Source organism: Ceratosolen solmsi, unplaced genomic scaffold, assembly GCF_000503995.2.
Source record: "Ceratosolen solmsi marchali unplaced genomic scaffold, CerSol_1.0 scaffold11, whole genome shotgun sequence".
NCBI classification, from domain to species: domain Eukaryota; kingdom Metazoa; phylum Arthropoda; class Insecta; order Hymenoptera; family Agaonidae; genus Ceratosolen; species Ceratosolen solmsi.
The window spans coordinates 9,456,793-9,482,937 of NW_011948416.1; the positions used below are offsets into that span (position 1 = coordinate 9,456,793).

At 31.0% G+C, this 26,145-nt stretch overlaps 1 protein-coding gene across 1 annotated transcript in view; it reads left to right on the top strand.

The window, feature by feature from the left end:
- The first annotated feature begins 10,957 nt into the window (after positions 1–10,957).
- The window catches only part of LOC105359286 (uncharacterized), a 36,623-nt gene continuing 21,435 nt past the window's right edge, over positions 10,958–26,145 (top strand). The window contains exon 1 of the mRNA XM_011495840.1: positions 10,958–11,344. Coding sequence (XP_011494142.1) covers positions 11,257–11,344 — 88 coding nt within the window. The 5' untranslated portion in view covers positions 10,958–11,256. The remainder of the gene's footprint in view (positions 11,345–26,145) is intronic.

Consider the following 26,145-nt stretch of genomic DNA (forward strand, 5'->3'; position numbering starts at 1 on the left):
GATGATGATGATGATGATGATGATGATGATGATGATGATGATGATGATGATGATGATGATGATGATGATGATGATGATGATGATGATGATGATGATGATGATGATGATGAAGCGAAAACAAGCGAGCTCGTGTGAATTTAAGAAACGAGAAAACGCAAGAAATTTCGGTGCCTCCGATGTCGTGAGTAAGTAAGTAACGGCAGCTCTCCCGACTTAAGCGGGACTTTTCATTTTTGCGCGTAAGATGTATGTATCTATGCGAGTTTAATGACGACAGACGAGAATGAGAATTAGCTGACTAATCTTGCCGACTGCCAAAGCGGATACGTCATGTCTTTCTCTCGAATGCCGCTCCTTTTACCTCAGTTATGACGCGCATTACACCTTTTCTCCTGTACATTTCTTAAAGCTTCATGATTCCCTATTATAACTTCTCATTTCTTCCAACGAACGCTTTAAGTTTGTCTATTCTTTTCTCGATTCTTTTATCGATGTTAAGGGTCCACTCGTTATAAATTTCAATAAAAAGTCAATGATTATGCCAGTTATGTGTTATTGGAAAATACGAGGATTTCTATTTTCAAAAAGGTATATCAATTTTTCCCTTATTATAATCTCGTGTGAGCGCGGTATTTTACATTCCACGATTCTTATTGCCGGCTAATTTTTCATTCAAATATACGTAATTATTTTACCTATTAAATTAAATTTAAATGTTCGATTCTGCCCGATAGGCGATTTCATCATATTTGCATCCAACGAATTATCGTAAAATATTAAATCTAAACGGTAACTTGTGGGTTCTTGGAACGTTGGAATTTTAATGATATTAATGTCAATCAGGAATTATAATTTGAAAAATTATATATTAATGAATGAATTGTACCAATTGCTTTTTAATAATTAGATGGAAACTCTTCTTCTTTCTTTTTTTTTTTTTTTGTTTTTATCTATTTTAATAAAAAAATTTTAATAAATTACACTATTAATATTTTGCTGTAGGAATAGTTTTTTGTACTTTCGTTCAATAAAATCAAATACATTAATTCTTATTAAATTAATCATCTTTTTATTCTAATGTAATCTCTTTGTACATCTAGTAAAAACATCTCCAACTTGTCGTGGAAATAGAATTCAAATAAATTTATAAATATTTTATCACTATTGTTTCAAAAAAGTTCAGCAAATTAACAATTTTTTAAACGTGCATTAAAAATCTTCTTAATTGTTATTATATTATATTATAAAATAGATTATTATATTGATATTTTTTTTAATATAATACAAATTTAATTTCTTATCTTAATTATTAAATCCTTGATTTTTTTTTTTCACTATTTACGAATTCATAGGGATTTCAAGATGGGCGGCTTCAATTCTGTTTATTAAGTTACTCGAAACGCGACTTAACCACTTTTAAACAACAAAAACTTAAATTACTTTTATCGTGATCTACTCTCAATTTAATCTATCCATGTATTATAAAGTTTATATTTTCTTAGGAATTTAAAATGCTATTTCTAAATTCTAAACTAAGTTATTCGCTTATTAATACATACATCACTATTTTGTAACTACATAATAAAATTAATAATTTTTTACTAAGCAATAGCGTAATTTTTATAATTTTATTATTAGAATTATTAATGATCATGTCGAAATTTATTTAATAAATGTAATTCGTTAAATCCATAATAATGTTAATGTATAAATTCAATCCGAATGCAATGTTATGAGTTTTTATAAACTAATTTCTTTACGTTACACAGAATTTTATATTTTTCACAGAATACATTTTATAAATTATCCACGTTCGTTAATATTGGTATATTTAGAAATAACAATCTGAAGAAAATCCTAGATTTTCTATATTATTACATTACTATTAGAGAATTTCAATTTGCTTACGTACATTTTCTGTATTTCAATGTATATTAGAAATACATAAAAACAAAAACAAAACAAAACAAAAACAAAAAAAATACCAAAAAAAAATGATAAATCCAACTGTAATGAGTATTATTTCCTCATTTTAATTAAAATTAAAATCTCTATAATTACATATTATTCCGACTTATGAGAAATAATTAAGAATAATTGCTTTTCAATGTACATACCCGTTAGAACGTAATGTATCAAATAGTATAAAATTAGTGGCGAAATTCTAAGTAAAATATATAAATACGTTTATGAGTAATACAAAAGAGCTTACGATTATTACTTAGTAGTGTGTTTTTTTCTTCTCCCTATGTTAATGGTTTTTAAATTAAATGAATCTACTTATTAAGTAAATAAAATCCTACTTTAATATTAGGTATATTTTATCGGTTTGTTTTTTATTTGAAACTATAACAAATATAAAATTTATAATATAAAAAGTAAACTTGAAATAGTAATACTCATTGTAATTTTAGCGAATAGAATTGAAAATTGTAAATTATTTTGTTACATTAAATTTATTAATGGCTTATTTGAATAGCATTGAAAATTCAAGTCAAGGTATATTATATTTAAACAAAAGTCTTTATGAAAAATAATAAAATTTTTATACTTAACATTGTATAAATATTGATTATCATATTGATTTTCTAATTGATAACGCTCATGGTCATAAATTATTTCCTATTTTACGTTAAAAATAAAAATACGGATAAATACGCACAACATACTTATAAATTTTTTTTTTTTTTTCATTAGATAAATCATCGGTATTCAAATACATAATTTACACCAAAGATATCTTAAAGAGGAATGAAATAAATTTTTTTTTCAACGTAAATTATTTAATTTATACTTATTTTTATTAGAATCACGCGGTTTTTAGTTTTAGTTTACGCGCATTATTTGTCAAGTTCATTAATTTATTTTATTTTTATTTATAACATTTATATGGAGATTAGATTATGTAAAAAGAGAATTTGTCATAAGAAAATTCAATTAACCATTCACATTACGATTTTATGAAATAATCTTATTATTATTTAGTAGTGTTATTTAGTATTAATAAGAAATAATACTAAATTTATAGAGAATCATTTATTATATTACAAAGGGAAAATTATTTTTTATTTTATCATTATTTCCAATGCCATCATATTTGTTTTTTTTTTTTTTTTTTTAATTGCACCATTTACTATTATTAATGATAATTGATAAGTAAATCAATTTCTTCTCGGACAGTACATAAAATTCAATATAATTTTAGCAACATGTAAGATGTTACATGTAATTAGAGGATAAGGAAAATTGTAAGGAGCTTTATAGTACGAAATGTTGCATAAAAATAGCTTATATATATATATATATATATATATATATATATATATAGTTGTTTACTTTGCGATCAAATGAACATTTTTTATGAACTGAAAATTTTGTTAATTCCCATTATAAACAATTGAAAGTGGAATTATTGTGGACGCTTGTAAACTAAATTCAAACTTATCATCGCTAAAAAGAACGGCGTTTTAATTACATCAACTGCACTAAAGCTCTCTTGATTAATTGACTAAGAACACGCAGCCTGCCCACGTGGAAGTGGATAATATCAACGAAACGATAAGTGGGCAAAAATACAGCAGCTTAAATCTGCTGTAAAATCAACGATAAATCAAATCGACAAACACGCCCAAGCGAAAAGTCCAAGGTCCACGAGCTCTGCGTTCTCACCTCGCAAATCGATAAAATCCGATCGACTTGCTCGAAAGGAAGAAGCCAAGATTCGAGCTCAACTCACATGGCACATGGGAAAAGACCCGAAAGCATATTGCTTCGAGTGCCACGAGAGACAGAGATAGATAGAGCGATAGATAGATAGATAGATAGAGAGAGAGAGAGAGAGAGAGAGAGAGAGAGAGAGAGAGAGAGAGATAGATAGAGATAGAGAGAGAGATTGTCAGCATCCGATCAAGATATCGATCGAATTCCATAGTCCGAGGAATTCCAGGCGCTCTGGGAACCAAGTAAGCACGAATTAATCGCCTGCGCGATTAGTCCAAGGGTATCCGGAACTGGAGTAACGGTGAAGTGGGCCTCGTTTTACCGACTCGCCGTCTTCCGTAATTCGTGCTTTTGTCGATCGAGGAAACATCGACGAGGACCTTGTCGATGTTCGCGGCCACGGATTTGTTGTTCCACGAGAATAAATCGCCCGGCTCATTCTTTAAATAGCCGACAATGACAAAAGGAAAGTTTCTTATTCATTGGCATCGTGGTGCCTTGATAACTGAACGTTTTCCAAGATAATTTCGATCTGACTTTATTATGCCTCTCGATACTAGAATTGAGATGTTGCGAGTCTGCATGTTTTGTATAGTGAGATTTCGTGTGAATAGATAATATCAAATATCAATCAGCTTCGTTCGACTTAAATCGATTGATGTGCTTAAAGGCCGATTAAATCGATTTTTTAATTTTAAGAAAACGTAATTCATTCGTCTCTCAATTTTTTTCAACTTTACCACTACATGCACAATGACAAGAATAAAGTACTCAACGTCCTGAACGATGCTAGTCATTACCCAATGTTCGATCTACCGTTCATACGTAAAGAAAATAATGATTTCAATAAAGCATAGATGGACGATATATTATCGCAATAATTTTGTCAATTTATTTATAAGTTTTAACGCTATTACGAAATAGCATTGTATTTAAAATCGAGCGCCATTGAGTTGATATTTTTGTTACAAATAAGTTTAGGTAATATAATTTTAATTATTCCAATATATATTAAAAGTATTATCTATTGAATAATAATATTTTATTAATACATTCCTAGGATTTTATCGATCGAAGGAATACTAATTCTATTTTCACTGGGGCTGACTCATAAGTCTTCCATGTTTTACGACTTTTAACCTATAATGTAATATTATAAAGTCTATGTTACGTAAAGTTAGATCGTTCGAAATAACAACTTTGGCAAATACAATTTTGTTTTATTGATAAGTTTATCGTTGATTTGCTATGAACAAGCATTTATTTCGCAATGAATAAGCAGATAATTAATTACAATGAAATAATACATTCATGGTCCGTTAAATATGTAAATCTCTAATATAACACGCCGTTAATGCCATACTTAATTTACGATTTTTCAATTATGTAGAACAATCTTAAATAAGGAACAGCATAAAAATTACATGCTAAATATCATAATTATTTAAGATAAATAAAACAACAACAAAAAAAAAAGAAAGAAAGAAAGAAAGAAAGAAAGAAACAGTCTTTTACAGTGAACGGTATTGTTAATTCGTTAGATATTGCTGTTAGATGGGGCCGGTGTACATACAATAGGACATAGTACCTTTCAAAGGCAATTTTCTCTTAATATCTCATATAAAACTATTTTTCTTTGTACAAAAAGAGAAATCTTTTGGAACAATAAGGCGTGGACTTTCGTTAAGAAAGTCGTAAAATCATTTCGTATACTACCGAGCACTCGATCTACGTTCAAGTTCAAGGCGACATCAGCAATCGCATTTCCGTTGTAATTTCACGTCTTGATAATTTTTATCAGCAACATCATTTCTTCAGCCATAAGGTGTATCTTTTGCATTTTCTAATCAATCCTTTGACAATGTGACGAAATATCAAGCAATTTCATGAGAATAGATGTTTTATTATTAGATCACGTTGTACGAATGTTATTACTATAGTATGACTATTACAATGGCTAAGCGAGGAATTTAAATTGTTTTTCGTCTAAATTTAAATAGAGATTGAGATTGAGAATATAGTATTGAATATTTCGTGCATTTGTTCTGAATAAATGAAATTTACTGGGATCCAGTGATAAGTAAACTATTGCGTCAAGACAGTGAATAAAATTACTGATTAGAAATCGAAACAATGTGTTTCGCTAATTCGAATTAAGAGAGCAGAAAATGATTGAAGCTATTAAGTAAATGTTGGTAAAGGAAATCATTAGGTCTATTTGTAACGATACGATTATAATATTTCTTTCGCGATATTTCTTTCGTTTATTCTCAACTTTCATTATAATGTCATAAGCTTATAAATTTATGGCATTTAATACAATATTTTCACTTAATATTCAAAATTCACTTAATTCCATTACGTATTAGCACTCAATACATTATAATAATTAAGTGTTACATTGTGAAGTATTTAGAATGAAAATTTTTGACTTACGATAAACGTAATTACAATATCGATATGTAAATTGATGAAATTCAGCGTTATAAATTTAAATCAATTATGTGAGCCTTAGACATCATTTAATTTGTCTGTAGAATTTTTTGCAATTGTAATTATGGCTCATCGATAGTTAAAATATTAATTTTTGCTAAGCAACATTTAGTACGCGTTAAAGAATACTAATTCAATTATTCATTACGACTCATCATTACTTTTAGCACACATTAGATTATAATTTAGGAACAATATTATGAATATAAATTAAGTAAACATATAAATGATCACGAATTAAATTTCTAAATAATTACATTATAATTATTATTAAAACAAAAGGAAAAAGAAAAAAGAAAAAAAATTTACAATCGCGAAAGTGAAGAATAAAGAACTATTTTATATATCCAAGGATATGTTCAGTTGTGTATAACGGTTACATATTCATACTCAAGGATAATTCTTTATGTATTCATAATGTTTTAAGCGATACTACATAACATAGTAAAGGGTATTTGCTAATATTTTTTATTTATTTATTTATTTATTTTTAAATTGTGACAAGTGACGTCTATATATAATATAAAAGGAGTTTTGTGTAAGTCTATTGGGATGTTATATATTTTGTACGTAATGTTATAATTAGATATTACTTACTTTCTAAATTACATACAATAAGGCTTTCTTTCATTTCAAATAAACTTTTACTTTTTACAAAAGCATTGTTGTACAACAAATTTCTTTGTAAAATTAATGACATTGTGTGTGTTTATTTCTTTGTTGCCTTTTAGTATTTTCAGATAAAAACCATTACCTCGGCAGAACCAAATATCAAAATATCAACAATTTCGTTTAAAACAACCATTGGATCTAGAATTTAATATTAATTAATGAAAATAAAAACAAAAAATGTTTATAAGTAGGTAGATATAACTATAATGTATTCATATTAATGGTACCGTCATTAGCCGTTAGTTCAGGAAGTCATTGCAGCGAATAACTTAACATCCTTCAGTTATAAATCATCAGCATATCATTCTAAGAATGGAGAAAAAAAAAATAGAATCTCTTGAATATCAATTTATAATAAGATATTATATTTTATGGTGATTAATATATTTTGTAATCGACATAGAATCAAGCATTTATAAGCTGCATAATGCAAGCGGATCATATACAATGTGGATTTTAAATTTTGCCGACGACAACGATAATTATTATTAAAATACCGAGTATCGTCGGCTATATTATGTAAAAATAAAGGAGAAACAATATGCTTAGGATTGCCAAATCGCGGTTTTTCCATTTCCGTTTTCCAATTTATAATTGCTCGGCCAGGATACCCGATCATCGATCAAACATCTTCCGCGTCCGTCGACAACGGCTTGGCAAATGCCGAGTCTATCCCCCTCGTTACTATAAGGCTCCAGGGTGGATTGAGAATGCGGCTATCCTTGGTGTACGTGATGGTATCGATTGTTGTTATAAGGGATATCGTGGTGTCGCTAATTGTGCGTATGTCCTGATTAGTCGTTTGCGTGCGTCCTTGACACGGGAGTCGATATGTCAGATAAGGGAGGGTATTCCATGACGTTTTTCGAGTGTGGCATTCCAGAAGCTGAGAGTGGGGCTTTCACTTACAGCACGGATTTTTCAGGTCTTGGTAGAGCAGCAAAGTGAAAAACGTGGAAAAGCACCTTACGACATCTTACGCGATAAGATATTTTCGGTTAAAATAGTAGATGAACATCGTTGTAATTATTTTATTGTCGTTATTGCCCGTGTTATTGTAGGTTCAAATGTGGTCAAAATTTATCGAGAGATGTAATTTATTAATAACCAACAGGTTATTCCGCCATACGGAGGTATGATCGATCGATTTTATATGTTCGTCGGATACGTTGAAAATGATGCTACCAATATGTTTGTTACAAGCTTTTTAATGACGTTTTTTTTTTTTTTTTTTTTTTTTTTTTTTTTTTTTTTTTTTTCATGTACGATTGACTCGCAAACATACGTAATGAAAATCATGATATTACATATCCTCTCGACTTTTCCTCCGATTGCGCAATTTTTATCGAAATGTTCGAGAAGAGAATATTTCGACTGAAAGAGTGGACACGCGTTTTCACCACTTTGTAAAGACATAATTTTATTTGAAATAACATAGATCGATATTTAAACTCTGTGTCATTTGTTTGTAGAGTGTAATTCGTTCCAAAATCATATTAATATTGATCAGCGATGAATTTTTATTACTTACCATTACCTCCGGTAACCGCATTAAAATGTCGATTGTATTTTTTCTTTCAATTCAATGGAAAAAAAAAAAAAAAAAAAAAAAAAAAAAAAGGAAAAAAAAACAAACAAAAATTGTTTGCATATCTTTTACGCGAGCGGACATTCGTCTCTTTGATCAGTGATTCATTGTTTATTCGAGAATTGACGAGATTTCACAGACCACTGGTGTTGCAATCATTTTGAGACACGAAAAGACAAGATTTTAAAGATTATCTTCAAACGAGTTTCGTGAAGAATTCGACGGTTAATTTGGGAATTCCAGAGTGTCGTGTGGTAAAATGCGATTTCTGTGTCCCGTCATTTTCCGATTTATTAACACGACCTTAATACCGCCAAGACCCTTGCTGCACACATGTTAATATGCAGAAAAAAAAAAAGAAAGAAGATCGGTCTACCGCATATTAAATAATAAGATTTAATGTCACGATAGTGAAAGCTTTTTTTTTCTCACCACTATTCTATTCTAATTAAGTATAATCGATTTAGCATTGCCGAAATGATACGGATTAAGATAATTATTGACGGAAAAAATACGGAAATGTTTAATGCACTACAAGAGCATTACGAGTGAGAAGACTAATATAAACGAGACATTAGATATGAGACTTTGATTAATCAATATGAAATTAATAATTAATAATAATAAATTAATAAATACCATTTACTGCCATTTGAATTTTACGCACATTTTATCAATTTGAAATTATGAAAATTTTGGCAGTTTTAATAGTTTAATAAATTAAATAGGGAATAATACTTGAAAGCTAATAAATGTTGTTGAAAAAATACGAAATAAATTTTTTTGATGTAAATTGGTGGTAAATTATTGTTTAAATGAAAATAGTTAATTTATATAGTGTAGTATCATTGAAAATAAATGTTTTCTAAGAATAGCCTAAGTTTAATCAAAAATAATTTTCGTCAATTAACTATTTTCTACGTTTTTATTTCATTTGTCTTTTTTTTTTATTTTTTTTTTTATTTTTCTTTTTTTTTTATTAACGATACGCGGAAATTCTAGGTAAAATGAATAATTTGTGTGTTTGGTGTATTTTAAGCAATGATACGGATGGAGGTAGTTAATGTTATTGATTATTTATTGATTTAATACTGCTTGCATTCAAATTTATAATATACTATTTTTACATTGTAAATAGTTTAGTCATTGTGATATACTCAAGCACAGGCTAAATAATAATTAATTCTTATGGATAGAACTACAAATAATTTTATTATTACGTAGTAGACTGCATACTAGCGACAAGAAAAATCAAAGTAAAACTATATTATTCTGCTGAAGTGTTATACCTTTTATAAGTAGAGTAGAAGTTTATCTTTATTGAACGATTTAATACATAAATTATCATTTTAAATGCAATGATAAAAGGTATTATATTCATTGATTATTGTAACCCAAATTTCACATTGGTTCTTCCATAAGTTAAGAACAATGAATTGCAGTGTTAACATTTTCACTTATCATATATGATTTCGTTTATATTACTTATTATTTTAATTATTTTACTATCTGTATTAATGTAATTTTTTTTACATTTGTTTATGTTTTTCTTATGCACATATGTATTGCAGAGAGAAAGAGAAGATTTTTTATAGTACTTTGTAATATTATTATGAAAAAATTTAGGCCGTCGAATCGTTATTAATCAAAAATATTATACTGTGCTTAAAAAATTCTATTTCCATTCGTATTACACACGTATGCACGTTATCGATTTAAGAAAATTGATAACAATGGAGCTACCATGATGAAAGAGATATTTATATTTCTTTGTACGAATCTAAAGGTGCTAGTATTGAAATGTAAGAAAATTATTAATTATGTGTTTATTGAGCACAGTAAGTACTATAACATATTAGAAAGCAAATAAATCTTGTCCCTTCATATTTATTGTAATTGAAAATTTTATTTTGACAATAATTTAATGAAAGCGATTGCATTGTTTGTCGAAGAAAGATCATCGGTGATATGGATGGCAAAAGTCAATGGACGCAATTGGAATCGAAGTAGTGCGAAAGTCCATCCACCGTGCCCATCCGAGACTACTATCTCTCTCTCTCTCTCTCTCTCTCTCTCTCTCTCTCTCTCTCTCTCTCTCTCTCTCTCTCTCACAGCGACTGATCTCTCTCTCTCTCTTTCAGGTAGACTCAGCGGTACGCTGCAGCGCAGTACAGCCTCCATGTCGCGTAGCCCTCGTGAGTCATCGGGCCCTCCCTCCATCGCTACCGGGTAGCGAGTGTCTCGCACTAAGAGAGGCGCACACGCATACGCACACGCGCGCATTGAGACAGAGAGAGAGAGAGAGAGAGAGAGAGAGAGAGAATGTGGGAGGGAGGGAGAGTCCGTCGGTCTCTTGCAGTCGGGCGCGCGCGCGTGCGAGCCTCGGCCGCAGAGGGAGAGTCCGTCGGTCTCTTGCAGTCGGGCGCGCGCGCGTGCGAGCCTCGGCCGCACGTGGGGGACGTTTTCGCGGCTCGAGGTGGCGTATATGCGCGTTCGGCCGAGGCCGAGGCCGACAGTCCACACTCCGACGGCGCACGAAGCGCCTCATCGAACGACGACAGCGCGCGGGGCGCCCGCGCGACCACGAGCCCCTTCCTCCTCCCACCCTCCTCCTCCCTCCCTCCCACCGCCCTAGACTCCCACTCCCCATCCCCCGTAAAAGAATAAAAAAACCCCTCTCCGCCCCCCACCCCCGATCCCAGCCTGGGTGAGACTCCGGTAGTGCATCGTTTGAACGCTGCTGGGCATGGGCCCCGAGACGGAGCGCGACGCCTGAGCACAGCATGACGCACGGCCCGACTACGACGACGACGACGACGACGACGACGGCGACCCTCGTGGCGTTCGCCATCCTCGGCGCCCTCAGCCACGGTGAGTGAGACCGGCACCGAAGCACCGACGATTTTCCCTACTTTTTCCGCGCCTTCCTTGACTTTTCTTGGGCACTTCCGGGGCCCGATGTTGCCGCGCGCTACCGGGAATATTGCTGGGACATTCGTCGCGATTTCTTCGCATGGAATTTTCAAAAATCGTATGTGCGCTCGCTCCTGCTTCACTTAATTGTCCGGCTGGATAATGTGTCGAAAGCACATGACGATTGTTCGGCCAATTGTCCGTGGACTGGGATACTTGCTTGTCGCTCGAGTCACTTGGTTATTGGTTGGCAGGATGATTGACCTTCTGGGGAGCCGGTGTCACGGAATTAGCGCTATTGGTGATCTCGACGCATTTCTTTCATGGTTTTTGATGGATGTAATCGTTCGTTGAACCACGTTGAAAGCTTCCTCGTAAGTTCGTTGTTTCCGCGCTTGGGGAGAGGAGAGAAAATATAAAAATCAAAGTCAACGGAGGACAATTTTATTGAAAATCAAAACTTTAAAGTCAAGCTAATAATTATTTTAACAAAAATAGCCTACTTGCACGAAACTGTAAAAAGTTAGTTAATTAATATTTAAGATAGTTAATTAATTAATTAATCCTAATATGCCATCGATAAGCCGATCAGTCTTATATTAATTTATAGGATCTAATCGTGTCATATGCGTATCATATATATATATATATATATATATATATAAATAATTTATCTCAATGAATAATAATATTTCAATTAATTATTTCATTTTTTTTTTGTTATTTTGTTTTTTGGAAAGTCTCATTATAATATTCCTCGGGTGTTTAAACTTTATCCTTAACTTAACGTACGAAAATTATAAATAATCATTGACATACTAATAGAAAAATAAAAACTTAAAATTTTTTTCATTATGTTTAGAAATTTTTAATTTATGCGAGTGTATAAACGAAAGTTTCGGTCAAATTAAACTTCATTTCGAGTATAAATGTCTTTTATTTTAATTTTTTAATTTCCCATTGGATGAAAAAGAGAATAAAATAAAAAAGAAAATTAATCACTAATGTTTAAATTTTTTTTTCCTATGCATTTGAAAACGTTAGTATGAAATTGTTACTAACGCTATTAATTAGCAAAGATATATTTTAAAGATAATTTTAATAAGAGTTCGTTACGAAATATTCAATAGTAATAACGTTCCTTTGACTTTATTCGAATAAGTAATGTCACGAATAAATAGACTAATTACAAATAATTGATTTTTAAGTTTAAACTGCATTTCTTTTAAATGGTATCATTATCATTATCACCGTATCCATTTCTTAGTTTTTACATTGATATATTTTAATCTTATTTTATATTCTACAGAATTATTTTATACTTTAAATAAAATAGAAAATTATTCGTATAATTGTAAGTTTATTCAATCTATTTCACTGCCACCATTCGCTTCTTCGTATATATAATTTTATACAGGCCTTATCCCTCTTCACCTGCTTCACTATTTGTTTATAGGGGATACGGATACAGGTAGACATATTTCGAAAAAGAACAATAAAGCTTCAATTCATTTGTTCTTTCTCTTTTTTACGCGACAAATGTAATTACGCAATTCATTCTCGCATGTACACTTGCATTGTACGTCACATATTAATCAGACGACAAACAAATTTGGTTAAGCAAATGAGCGAATACACAATTCTCAAATAAGCATATACTTTTGCTGCTAGATAAGAAATAGGGATTGAAAGTGAAATCAATTTACAAAGTCCTATGTTATTTTTTATTATAAATTGTACGACTAATGGTCTAAGGTTATTTCTTTCGTCGGACATAAAGAATGAAAGAGGATTTGCATGCCCCATCGAGAAAAACCAAACCCTCGTTTGGTTAATCGTGTCATCGGAAAAACCAACAAAATCCTCGAAGTACCCCAAGTCCTTGATCACGAATTATAAAAGAAGCGAATTACAAGAAAACCAAAGTCTAATACAAATCAAATAATGAAAATTTAAACGTCAAAATGGAGACGCATGTGAGTGGTCCTTACTAATTAGAGCAAATATCGAGCGACGCAACACTGGGACCACAAAATTTATGGCGCGATTTTAAAACGTCACATCGTCGTAGTTCAACTCGCGAATTAACTTTACGTAATTAGCGAGTAATTCCGCGTTTACGTAATGCAGCGAGCGCGAGTACGACAGGATGTGCGCCGCCGTATCCAAAAAGGACGGCTTTCCGCCAGCACGGATTTCCGTTTCTCTCTCTCTCTCTCTCTCTCTCTCTCTCTCTCTCTCTCTCTCTCGTCGTTTTGATTTGACATCGAAGGGACTCGAAAAGTCGGGATACGCGTGTTACTACACGAGTAATGAACAGGCGACTGATCCTTACAAAGGATGCGGCATATTTTTTAAGAAATCACTAGGCGACTCGAGTAATTCGCGGTAATTTATAATAATTCGCGTATTGCTTAATACAGTTGGCTATTTAACGCATTGATAATCCCCAGAAATGCATTTTCTTTATTGCGTAAAGAGCGAATGTTGTCGTATGGCAGCAAATTTTTTCCATTATAATGTGACTTTATTCATCTCTTTAGGCATATTAATATAGTGAATATACAACAACAAAAAATTTTTTTTATTTTATTATCTATGAAATGAATTATGAAGCTTACTTCATCGAGTTTATCAGATGTTCATTGTAATATTTATCATAATGTCATTATATTACACAATTTAATAATTAAAACACTCGTGGGTTTGTTTATTAATAAAAAAAAAAATCATTTTTCCGTTCATAAATTAAGAAATTCATAAATGCTCATACGCGCGCTATAAAAAATTTTTCACTATTTGTAAAGCACCTGATGAGTTTGATTATGAGAGATATAACATGTAAAAAAAATATGTTAAAATAATATTGATCTTAGAAAAGCTTGGCTCTCAAATAAAAAGTCAATTGTTGAAAAATATTTTTCGTAAAACGCCGATTTACCCAGGCTAATATGTACAAATGTATTTAACCATCAAACGGAGAAAGGCGTTGGATGTCGCTTTATCATGAAATCGAAAAATATAATAATTATTGTTCTAACCGTGAGTACAAATACAAATTTAATTTTAAACCCGAGTTAATAACAAAATTTGATAATACATACATACATACTAGTAATATGTATAAATATGGAATTTTTTTTTAAAAAACAATTAGCTTGTGCTATAATTAGTGACATTATTTACAGAAGAGCACAATCGATTACATTTGCTTGCATCGATAGTACATCTTCCATTTATATTCTCTATTGCAAAAACTAATAAATTCGCAAAAGCATTGGAAAACGACGAGATTACATTTCACATGTTGAGATATTTATTTTTAATTTCGAATTTTTCTATTATTACTGCGTAGCACGTAGAACTTTTGGAAAAAGCTATTGAGCAGCACTATTAATTAGAATATTGTCAAAGATTTCTCGATAACTCGGACTTGATATACTTTATTTATTAAATATATAGGAAAAAAAAAAAAAAAAAACGTACAGACATCGTTGGTTTAGCAGAGAGGACAAAAGAAAACAAAATAATAATTAATGTAACAGCCAATTTCAGGACACCCACGCTTTCTTCTATCCATATTAAGGAGCTCAGTTCCCGATCATTGACTCTTTTCATCAATTTGAAAGTGAACCAACCGACTTATAGAACAAAAATTCCATACACTTGTGCCACGTAAATCAGTATACATACGCCTTCCGGTGGTATTGTTTTCATTGAATGCGGCACGTCTTCGGCGCCCTGCATTTCTGGCGCTTTTATGCATTATCGTACGTGTCAGACGGAACGTAAGCGCCTAAAAATCACTTGAACAAACGTTGCTGCTCGCGTTGAAATTATATTTTAATTACTGAAATTGTGGATGCGGTTGTTAAGAAAAATAGTAATTGCGGTCGTGTTTCTTTACTTGGGTGGCAATGTTTGGATGAATTTAATTTAACATGGATAAATGCCATTATGTCAAATAGAATTGTGCTTAATTTGCAATAATTGTATAAGGCTGTAAACGATTCTTGGAGAATTCAATTACACGCGTACAAACAGATACGCGACTGTGCCTCTAATAGAATATAAAATAAAATTAAGTTGAAAAATAAGTTAAAAAAATTAAAATATTGTCTAGTACTCTCTAATTAGAGTACTGAATTGTAAGATTTAAAATATTAATGCTTAAAATGATAGATGAAAAATATTTTATTTCCATCAGTTATACGTAGATGTGTGCTGCTTCACAATGATTTAATTAGATTATTAATATAAAAATTAACTTAATTTAATTAAAACAATAGTTTCGATTAATTAGTAAAATGTACTTTGATGCACTTTTATGTTACGATACAAATAACGGCCAACGTTATAATAAATATATAATTTATTATTTATTATTTATGATATTTTCTTGTTTTCATTTTCTTTATTTTTTTTTGTTTTTGTTTTTTTTTTTTACTAAAAAATGAGTAATGAATGGCAAAATTTATCATAATTCATTTTTTTCAATACAATTAGCGCAATTTAACACATAGATAATAGTTTTATTGTATCGGAGTACTATTTTTTTTTAAATTATCCATATGATTTATTTTATAAAAAAAATATAAAAGTAAAGTTATATGCACGAATGAGCGTTCTTAAAAATTTATACTTGATTATTTTATAAAGATTTACTAAAGTCACGAAATTAATAGTCTGCATTTTAATCGCTTAAACGAACATAATTTTTATGCTCTATATATATTTCTATTATGCAAAATTATTATTTGAGCCATTAATTTCTAATACACAAATCCATGTGTTTATTTATTAGTTTATGTATATTAAATTATATATAATAATGAAAAAATTTATGGATTTATACACACACGCGCGCATATATATACTGGTTAGTGTTTGCAGTAGAAGAATGAAAAAGTAAACGTTTAAAATAAATAAATATAATGTAGTCTATAGATTGTAATTAGTACGTATAATATGTAAACTAATATATTGCAAATTACTTATCCACAAGATAAATAAATAAATTGTATTTAGAATTCACAATGTAAGCTACATAATTCGATTAGAATCTGTTAAGTAGAATACATATAAATAACTATTTAACCTATAAAAAAGAAAAAATTGCACCATACACGTTCTTCTTTAATACGATTTAATCTGCAATGTCGTAGTGATAGAGCAAGAGAGAGAGAGAGAGAGAGTGAGTGAAAGAATTGTAGGTCTTATTCTAGGAACGTCTGCTTGCAATCTCTTGGTTATGAAAATCGCGCAATCGGTGCTAATTTCGCGAGTTCGTCTACGTAAAAACGTAATCACGATGTAAATAAGGGATCGATCAAGATCCAGAGGCGCAAATTATAACGTGAAAATCTCAGTCTCCAAGCCAAAAAGTCGTAATATATCGTGATTTCACCCCTAATCGACGAGTCCGGCGTGAGTGTACGTTTACAACTGCGAAAATCACGAAAAGGAATAAAGAGACGGAGTCCCCGTCGCTTCCGGTTCTCCCAGAGATTTGGACCTCGAGCCTCCCCCTCCTCTCGTCTCTTCCCGCCTTCTCTGTTTCTTCGGCGTTAGTTGTTCGTCTTCTTTTGCGAGGTGGCATTTCTGAGCGAATTCCCGGCATATCTTCGATTGTCTCGTTTTTATTTTGCGTTGTGTCCCCCAGCCTCGGATGCCGTTGACCTGAGCCCATGATCGAATTTTTTTACGAGTGAACGATGATGCTCGATAAATGCCGATTCGCTCCTTCTTCTTCTTCTTCTTCATCTTATGCTTCTTGTTCTTATTCTTATTCTTCTTCTTCTTCTTCTTCTTCTTCTTCTTCGTCTTCGTCTTCGTCTTCGTCTTCGTCTTCGTCTTCCTCCTCTTCTTCTACTTTTTTTCTGCCGTTTTCTTCGCTTCTTTTTTCTTATTTATTTTGTTTTTATTCATCGCTCGTGACGCTTTCGGGGGGACGTTATAACTATTTATTTTTGCGGGCTTATGTGTATTCACTGGTATTTCAGATAAGAATGTGCGATGCCTGAAAAGATGCTGGGAATTGAGAGGTGAAATTAGTCTTCTTTGGCGTTGTGTGGAGGAGATATAAGAAATTTCTTTTTTCGTCCTTTTCTCGTCTAACATCGGACAACGATAAACCGTAGACAATTATCGTTTTTTGCTTTCTAGTAATTTTTATAGGATAATTCGTATTTTCACCATTGGTATCAAAAATCCTCAAGTTTTGCAGTCTTATTTTATTGCTACAATTTCTTCTAAAATTGAGTAATTTACATTTACGCTTACTTTCTTTGAAATGCAACGCACACTTAATCAATTTACATGATTAATTCGTAGAATTTTCACGAATATTTTTTATAAATAACAGATAGATTGTATATTTTTGTGTAGCTTGAATTAACTTTTATTCTTTAATAAAGTAGTTAGCGCTTACTTAAACTTCTATGTATGTTAATAGTATGCAATCTTTATGCTTTCATTTATGAAGTCATTCATATTTCTGAATTATTAGGTCAGAAATTAGCTTAGAAAGCGTTGGAATAATCCAACTTAGCTTTCTGTAGTTTAGCATCGTTAGCATTAGTTTAGCATTAGTTAAGACAGATATTTATCATATTTAAAATGCATCATAATAAGCATGCGCTCACGTATGCGTGCAATTTAAATATTCAAATTACCTTTAAAATATTATAAAAATAACCGTTTGGCTTGTTTTAAAAGATAGTGTGCCCTTCGTGAAAGGTGAAGGTGATATTATTATTATTATTATTTATTTTATTTTATTTTATTTTATTTTATTTATTTATTTATTTTTTTATTAAACTCATTTGTACGTTAATAATATTATTAAATTATGTTTAACTTTGAAATCGATGTTATTTTAATTATAGATCGGAAAAGACTTTTCTCAAGTAAATAGCTGGAATAATTGCATGAGTCTTTGAGAAATTTAAATATTCGTTATTAAACAACGCACAGCTACGTATATTTTTAGAAATTATGTCAATGCAAACGAAAGATATTGTTTGTTTTAAGTATTAATTGATTTGAATTGTTTATTTTCAAATTATTATCTTTTTTTTTTTTTTTTTTTTTTTTTTTTTTTTAAAAAAAAATAAATAAGGTGATTTATAATTAAAGTTTTCATTTAATTGTGGCAAAATATTATATAATATATGACAAAAACAAGTAGTTTAATGTTAAAGAGTTTGGCGTTACGAATGTATCTACGCGTGCAATAAAAATACACTTGAAGTAATCAATATTCTACAATTACTCAGAAAATTGATACGCGTAAGTCGATACAAGGTATATACGAAAATTTTCGTCGTCTATGCATTGCTTAATAAACGATTAAGCATACAATTATTAAAAATAAGAATTATTTATGTAAAATCTATGAAAATCAATGGATGCAAGTGATAAATTGTAGTAAAATACGATAGTTTATAACGACATTAAGCTTTACCATTAAAATAAGGAATGAAAAAATTATGAAGAAGAAGAATAATTGTATGGATAATTAATAAATAAGACAGGGAGAGTGGAGGGGCAGATAGAATATGTAAGAGGGTGAGATATAAATGGAAATGGTGATGCTGTAAGTGCAGGGAAATGTGGGGAGGAAGATCAAATAAATGTTGACATTATTTAAATGTTAACGAACGGTTAAAGTGGCATTTCGATAATTTGCAGAGCGTAATCAATTGCGTCGTGACCTTACCGCGTTTTAAAATGCGCGAGCAGTAGCGCGACCGTTTTAATTTGTTATTTAATCCTCGAGAAGAAGGGTCTGAGTGGAAGGTTTGCGAGGAAAAGATGATCGGATGATCGGGTCATGGAGACTTTTGCAGCCTTGCGAATAGAATTGGAGAGTTGAACGATATATTGCACTTCGCTATTTTGCTTGCACATTGTAAAGTGTTGGTATTGCAGGAGCAACAACCCATTAATTAAACGGATTAAGAAGGATCTAAGAAGGATCTTATTTTGTTGCCTTTTTATCAAATTATTATATATACGATTATAATGATTGCCAATGATTTATTATTTTACCATCACTATCGATTATTCATTGAGTGTTAATACGACTGGGCATACTTATTATTGCCTCCGTCTTACGTCCATTAACATTAATAATACGAATAAATTTAACGACGAATTGACTATGAATATACGAACGTGAATTTTCATATTAGTATTTCGTTTCATACATTATCCAATATATCGAGCATAATATATTTTCATTGCCATTTATCAAGTTTTTAAGACTCAAGGAATTCACGATTTCGAAATAATCACATAATAATATATGCTTTTCAAACTATTAATATTACTTCATTTTTTTTTTATCGATTAATTAATAGGAATAATAAACATTAATGTCGTCACTCTTAATATCATAATGCCGATAAGGGTTTTGAATAATCTAATGGTAATAATGAATTAATGTAAGAATATGTGTTGTACATTGATTTTAAAGAACCGAAATTACTGAATTCTCCTATACAATTCTCACGCTCTCCTCTCTTGCTAGATAAAATTAATTTTGTTTCTCATTGTTTTTCTCTTTTTTTTTCTGTTTTTCTGTTTCCTCTCTCGATGTAATATAAAATGTCGTAATTGTAGGTTCGACTGATTGCGAAGAAAATAAAAATAATATCAAAAATTTCAATTCTCGACATTAATGCAAATTATCCGCAACATTCAAACACGTCAATATAAATATAAAAATTATTCATTTTAAATATCGATGCGATGCTAATTAATTTTTAATAAAATTATTCATTTTAATGCTTGGGCATTTGTTTGGAAATTCCATTTAAATGGAATAGGAATAATGTTACATAAATATATTGCTATGAGATTCGATAATGAAAAGTTTAATATAATGTTTATATATAATATTGGATAAAGTAGTGAGAATCTATTGTGATGGAAAAACTCGAATGTACTTAACCAAAAATGCATAATAAGTCTTGCATAATATTGCGTAATACAGATTACAAATGCGAGTTCAAAGTACAAAATCATTTGCAATTTATTATTATTTTATTTTTTTTTTTCATCGAGCATTACTTGCAAAATAACTTAAATAACCAAATTATAGGGGCATTGGGATACAAGAGCGAAGGACGCGTAAAGTTGTCCGATTACATAAAAAAAATATTTCAAGTTTTTATAAAAGTTATCAGTGCTCGAAAAATCCAGCTTCGCCGGTTTCTTTAAATTTAAATGGAACGAACGACTCTTCATAATGGCAGATAATTATAATTGACAAATCAAATGTTACCACTCCAATACTAGAACGAGGCAAACACTCGGGCATTTAATTCGCCATTTAAATTATTAATTCGAGACAATAGCTGGGGATACGAATAATTTTCATTCGTTTTGTCATTCCGCAACTGTTACGGAAGCCCAAATTTGTTGATCATTAAAGTTGAGCCGCCCATCGAGAAATACAAAATCCAACACAACAAGTAAAAAATGAAAAGTTTGATAAGCAAACGATTAGGGGGCTTTCGTAATCCCGGTAATAGGACGTAACGGGCTTTTCAAAACTTTGGAAAACTAATATTGCCGACACTTGTATACCGATCGCATACCAACCATCCAATCAGCTCTCGCTCGGCCCAAAGTGAAAATGTCCACTCTAAGAAATTCCAACTAGAAATCGGATAACACCGCGGGATTATTCCCGACTCCCCCGTCCCGTCCCGTCCCGTCGTACTTTCCATTCCCAAAGGCGAAAACAGCCGGGGGACACATGCGTCGTTCCGGCACCGGGAAATTCAATGCCACCTCATATCTACGAGTGTAGCTTTTAATCCGAAAGCGTTTCGTCGGGATTTTCTAAGAGCGACAGCGCCAAAAACGAGATTAAAGCGGAACTGAAGTTTCGCGCTCTCGTCGTGCCCGAATATTGTCTTTGCCCTTGATTTCTTACGCACTCGCCCCTCATTATCTTTTCATTAGTTTTTTTTTTTTTTTTTTTTTTTTTTTTTTTTTTGTGGGGCATTTAACGATCACACGGGGAAGGAATTAATTTCTCCTACAAAATTATAGGAGTTGCTATAAATTTATCTTCACCTTCGTTCTTCTCTTCTTTGGCTTCGTTATCTTTGTCGTCCTCTTCCACTGTTTTCCTATTTATTTGCAATTTAATTTGATCGGTATTAACATCACTGAATCATTGAATTTTTTGTTATTTTGTTCCGTTCTTAAGGTACTTTTATTTAATTAAGTAGAAGGTATATATCGAATCCCTGTAAATTTGATTAAAAAGTGATAGTATGCTACGTGTGAATAATAATTGATGGATGTATAATTGATCAATTGACGATTGATGATTGGTTCGAAGTAAAAAATATCGAATAGTCATAAGAGTGAACAATAATAGAGAATCATGGGTTGTATGATTAAGGTCCGTTTAATTCTAAAATTAAAAATATCAGATTTAAAAAATTGATGAAGAAAAAAAACGTCGGTTTGTCAAATCTGACCCACTTTCGATGTCATTTCATGACACAATAAAGACATTTGTAAATTAAGGCTAATTTTTAACTTTTTAACCAAACTTACCAACATATTACTTACACGATAAAAAAATTGCATGATTCATTACGGGATACGTTTTTAGAAATAATTACTGTTTTCATACAAGAAATGTAATACACATTTTATTACCTTCCTTTATCAATCACTTGATTAAGAAATTTCAAAATAAACACTCTCCGTTAAAGGTAGGTGCAATTCTATAAATAGATATGAAATTATCAACGAGTAATAAATAAGACGTAAGATTCAGAAATAAATAAGCTCATTTTCTAAATAACTTGGTAATTGGATGGATTAAATCGTTAATAGGGAGAGGTATATACGCTTATAACAATTATTACGTTAATTCCGAAATTCACGATATTTTGATGGCGCTGAAAAATATTGATCCAAACCTATAATTAAAACTTGCTCGTAGGCCACACATTGAAAAACGTAAAATGATAAATAAAAAAGGAATCCGAGTAAATCCATCCTTCGATCATCGGCAAAGAATTTCAGGTGTCCCTATATACGGTATTGCACCAAGCCCTCATTGAAATTAAAGTGAAAAAGGAAGGGCAAAAAGGTGAAGAAGACCAACGTAAAAAATTCCAATCGCATTCCTTGCCGATCAAAATATTCGCTGCCTCCCTCGAATCCCCTTGTTTCTTACAAAGCGTAAACAATGCCTTTTATTTCTGCGAAGGTGCACCGTCCGCTCGCGCAAAGAAGAAATAAAGAAGGGAAAAATAAAATAAGCAAGCAAAGGAAGAGAGAAGAATCTCATATATTTACCATCCACCGGTCGAGCCTCTACATCCTCTCCTCCCCCCCCCCCCCCCCCCCCCCCCAATCTCTGTAACGCATTGTTAATCCAAACGCCATAATAAGATTAAAAGTATGCGAATAATTATTCTAACTTTTCAAACTTTCTAGTCACACGAATAAAATGCAAGCATCAATAGCTTTATAACACAAAATATATATTTATTAATTGAAACTGTAATGCATATACACATATACCCTCCCCCCCCCCCCACACCCCCTCCCCCCCCCCCCCATCATCCACCGTCATTGCCCCCATCACCCTCTCATCGTCCCCCTTCCCCTCGCTCGCTCGCTCACTCACTCATTCTCTCTCTCTCTCTCTCTCTCTCTCTCTCTGTCGCCAGCCGCTCTCACCCGTCCCACCGCCCCCGCTATATCGCAACGAAATCCGCTCGATCTCGATCGGCCCGCGTGTGGAATGTTAATCGAGGGCGTGATTAACGGAATTTCGGTCCTCCCTTCTCTTTATCTCCTCCTCGCAAATGGAGTACCATTTGCCTCTGGCATGCCGCTATCGAACAGGTTTTTCACCGGCGTTAAGTCGCGCCAAGGGTGGTTAAACTCAACGTATACCGCCCGTAATGCATTCCGATTATGATAATATCCAGGAATTCGCGCCTCCTCACCTCCATACGTCATCATCGCGACGTTACGTATAGACTGCCTGGTTTTTTTCTCGAAGAACCATCGTTTTTTCACCTTCGCCTTTGACGATGGAGTAATGGTGCTTTAGTGGCCGAGGATGTCGTACACGGTTATCTCGCTCTCCCTCCTCTCCTTTTCTTTTTGTTGATTTTTTTGATTTTTTGATTTTTTGATTTATTTATTGATTGTTGTCTCTTAAAGTCTCTTAATGTCTCTTAAAGCTCGAATGCATGTGTGAAAGAGCTTAAATGATGGAATTCGAAGAATGATGCAATTGATATATATATATATACATATATATATATATATACATTGAAGTTATTAAAATGTAAATGGAGTTCCTTATTTGCATTTTCCCGATCCTTTTTTCTGTCAGTGATATACATTTTGCACGCATTTAATATCTTATCATGTATTTATACTCATTTTTCTCCAAGTGGAATATAATAATGTCGAAAGCATATTTCATTATTCATATTATGACATCCTATTATACTTACTTGATGATTAACATCGAAAGTGTCGATTATCTATACTTGAAAGCGAGATTGTATGTGTAAAATGATAATCAAATATTTAGATTAGGAGCATGGAAATGAAAATTTCATTAAAAATCTGATACATCAAGTTCACGAGGCTCTTTAAATTTACAACTTTTACAATTTCTTATCTAATTATGAGCATGTTAATTATAACTCATATTTAGGGGGGGGGGGGCTGGAACTCGTCGACATTTTATCACAAATTAAAATAATGTAACTCTTATAAAGGAAAAGAAATCAAACTAATGAACATGAAAACTTTTACTCTGCCCCCGTACCCTACCCTCCCCCCTCCCTCTATATAATATATAAAATTTAAAAATATATACTTAATTTATGTATCTAGCTGTAGCTCATTAAATTGCGAAATAATCATTTTGACCCTTAATATTTTAACGAATTTTAATAATTTAACTATTCCTTTATTTTACAAGATAGTAGTCAAGTTAATATTAATTTACATTAGGTTAATAAATTTAATTAACACGATAATTGTAAATTTTCCAGTCTTTTTAATATTATTATAGGATGATTTACTCAAGCACATGGAAGTAAATTATTTATTTACTGTGCTTGTAAATAAAATATTATTTTACTTCTTCTTAACAATGTCAATGCATCAATTTTCCAACATTTTAATGACAATTATTAAGAAAATTATGATAGATAGAGAATAAAATGCCAGCACATGCATTGAAAAGATTCACTTGATTTTCGTGTAATTAATGAAAATAAAAACAAGAAAAGATAAAAGATGGCGAATAATTAATTGTGTTAACAAAATTTATAAACTTATGGTAATATTTGTATAATATTAGTATGTATAAATATTACAAGCATTATTAATAATTAATTTGCATTTAGCGATTGAAATTATGTCAACGGTAATATTCAATCAATTACATCGATCGTGTCCCTATCGAAACGTCTCACACGTACCTTCAATTTCTTATATAATCGTACATGTAATTATTATATCAGTTGCTACAAAATTTCTTACATTTTTTCAATAAATCAATAAAATGCTTGACTATTTATAATTATTATCCAAGAAACTATTACAATCGGATAAATTATTCATTTATTTATATCGTTAAATAATTTTGAATATTATAAATGTTCATTGATAGATTATTTATTTATTATTGTCAGATAATATATGAAAAAAAATATGTAATATAATTTTATAAAAATCTTCGGTACATTTTATGCAGTGCATTATTTTATATTTAACGTATGACTACTTTATTCTCATAAAATATTATAACAATTGGTGTAAAATTTTCTTTATATATATGCACAATAAATCATCAACATGTAAAAGTCTTAATGTATAAATCACACCGACAATGTTCGGACAAACTATATGCTACCTAATAATTATTTAGTTATTCCAACTTGATAGAAAAAAAAAAAAAAAAAAAAAAAAAAAATCTCGGCCGAATTAAATTTCATTTTTAAATAATATTACAAAGATGCATCATTATTGTACATTCATGAACTCACAAGCACATATTAATAAAATGTCACCTCTTCAATGGCAATTTGTATAACTAGATATAAGCCATACGAGCATAACAATTCGTTTTACAACGCAATAATTATTAAATCGTGGTAATAAATATTTATTTCTGCTTGCTTTTGTCCTTCTTTCTTATGCGGGTTGAGATTTTTCAAATTTATGTAATATTTATCATGTTAACTTTAAGTTTTTTTTCATTCTATGTAATTTTGAGTAATCTTGGGCGTTTGTTTAAGCCGATGCAACTTATAAATTTTTGTTTGTTTCAAATTTAAATATTTGTTTCATTGTTATGAAATTTGAAGAATTTGAAACATTGTTTCAAAATTAATTATCATACTCAATGATAAAATAAATACAAAGTATTTACATAAATTGTTTAATATTTTATGAGAATTTATGTCTTTTACATTATATACAGAACATTAGCAATAAAGTTTTATAGTGCAAAATTTTTTTTTTTTTTTTTAACAAGCACTATATGAATTGCTCCAATGTATGTATTATTTGTGTGCGTGTAATACTATACCAACGTTTCATGATAATGAAATATTTAAGAAAAAAAAAGCATATCTACTGGGTAAATTGTATAGAAAAAGATTCTACTCGTCATTTCATGATATTTATTCGATATTTATTATCATTAGCATTATCAAATAACGAAAATTAAAAGAAAAATGATA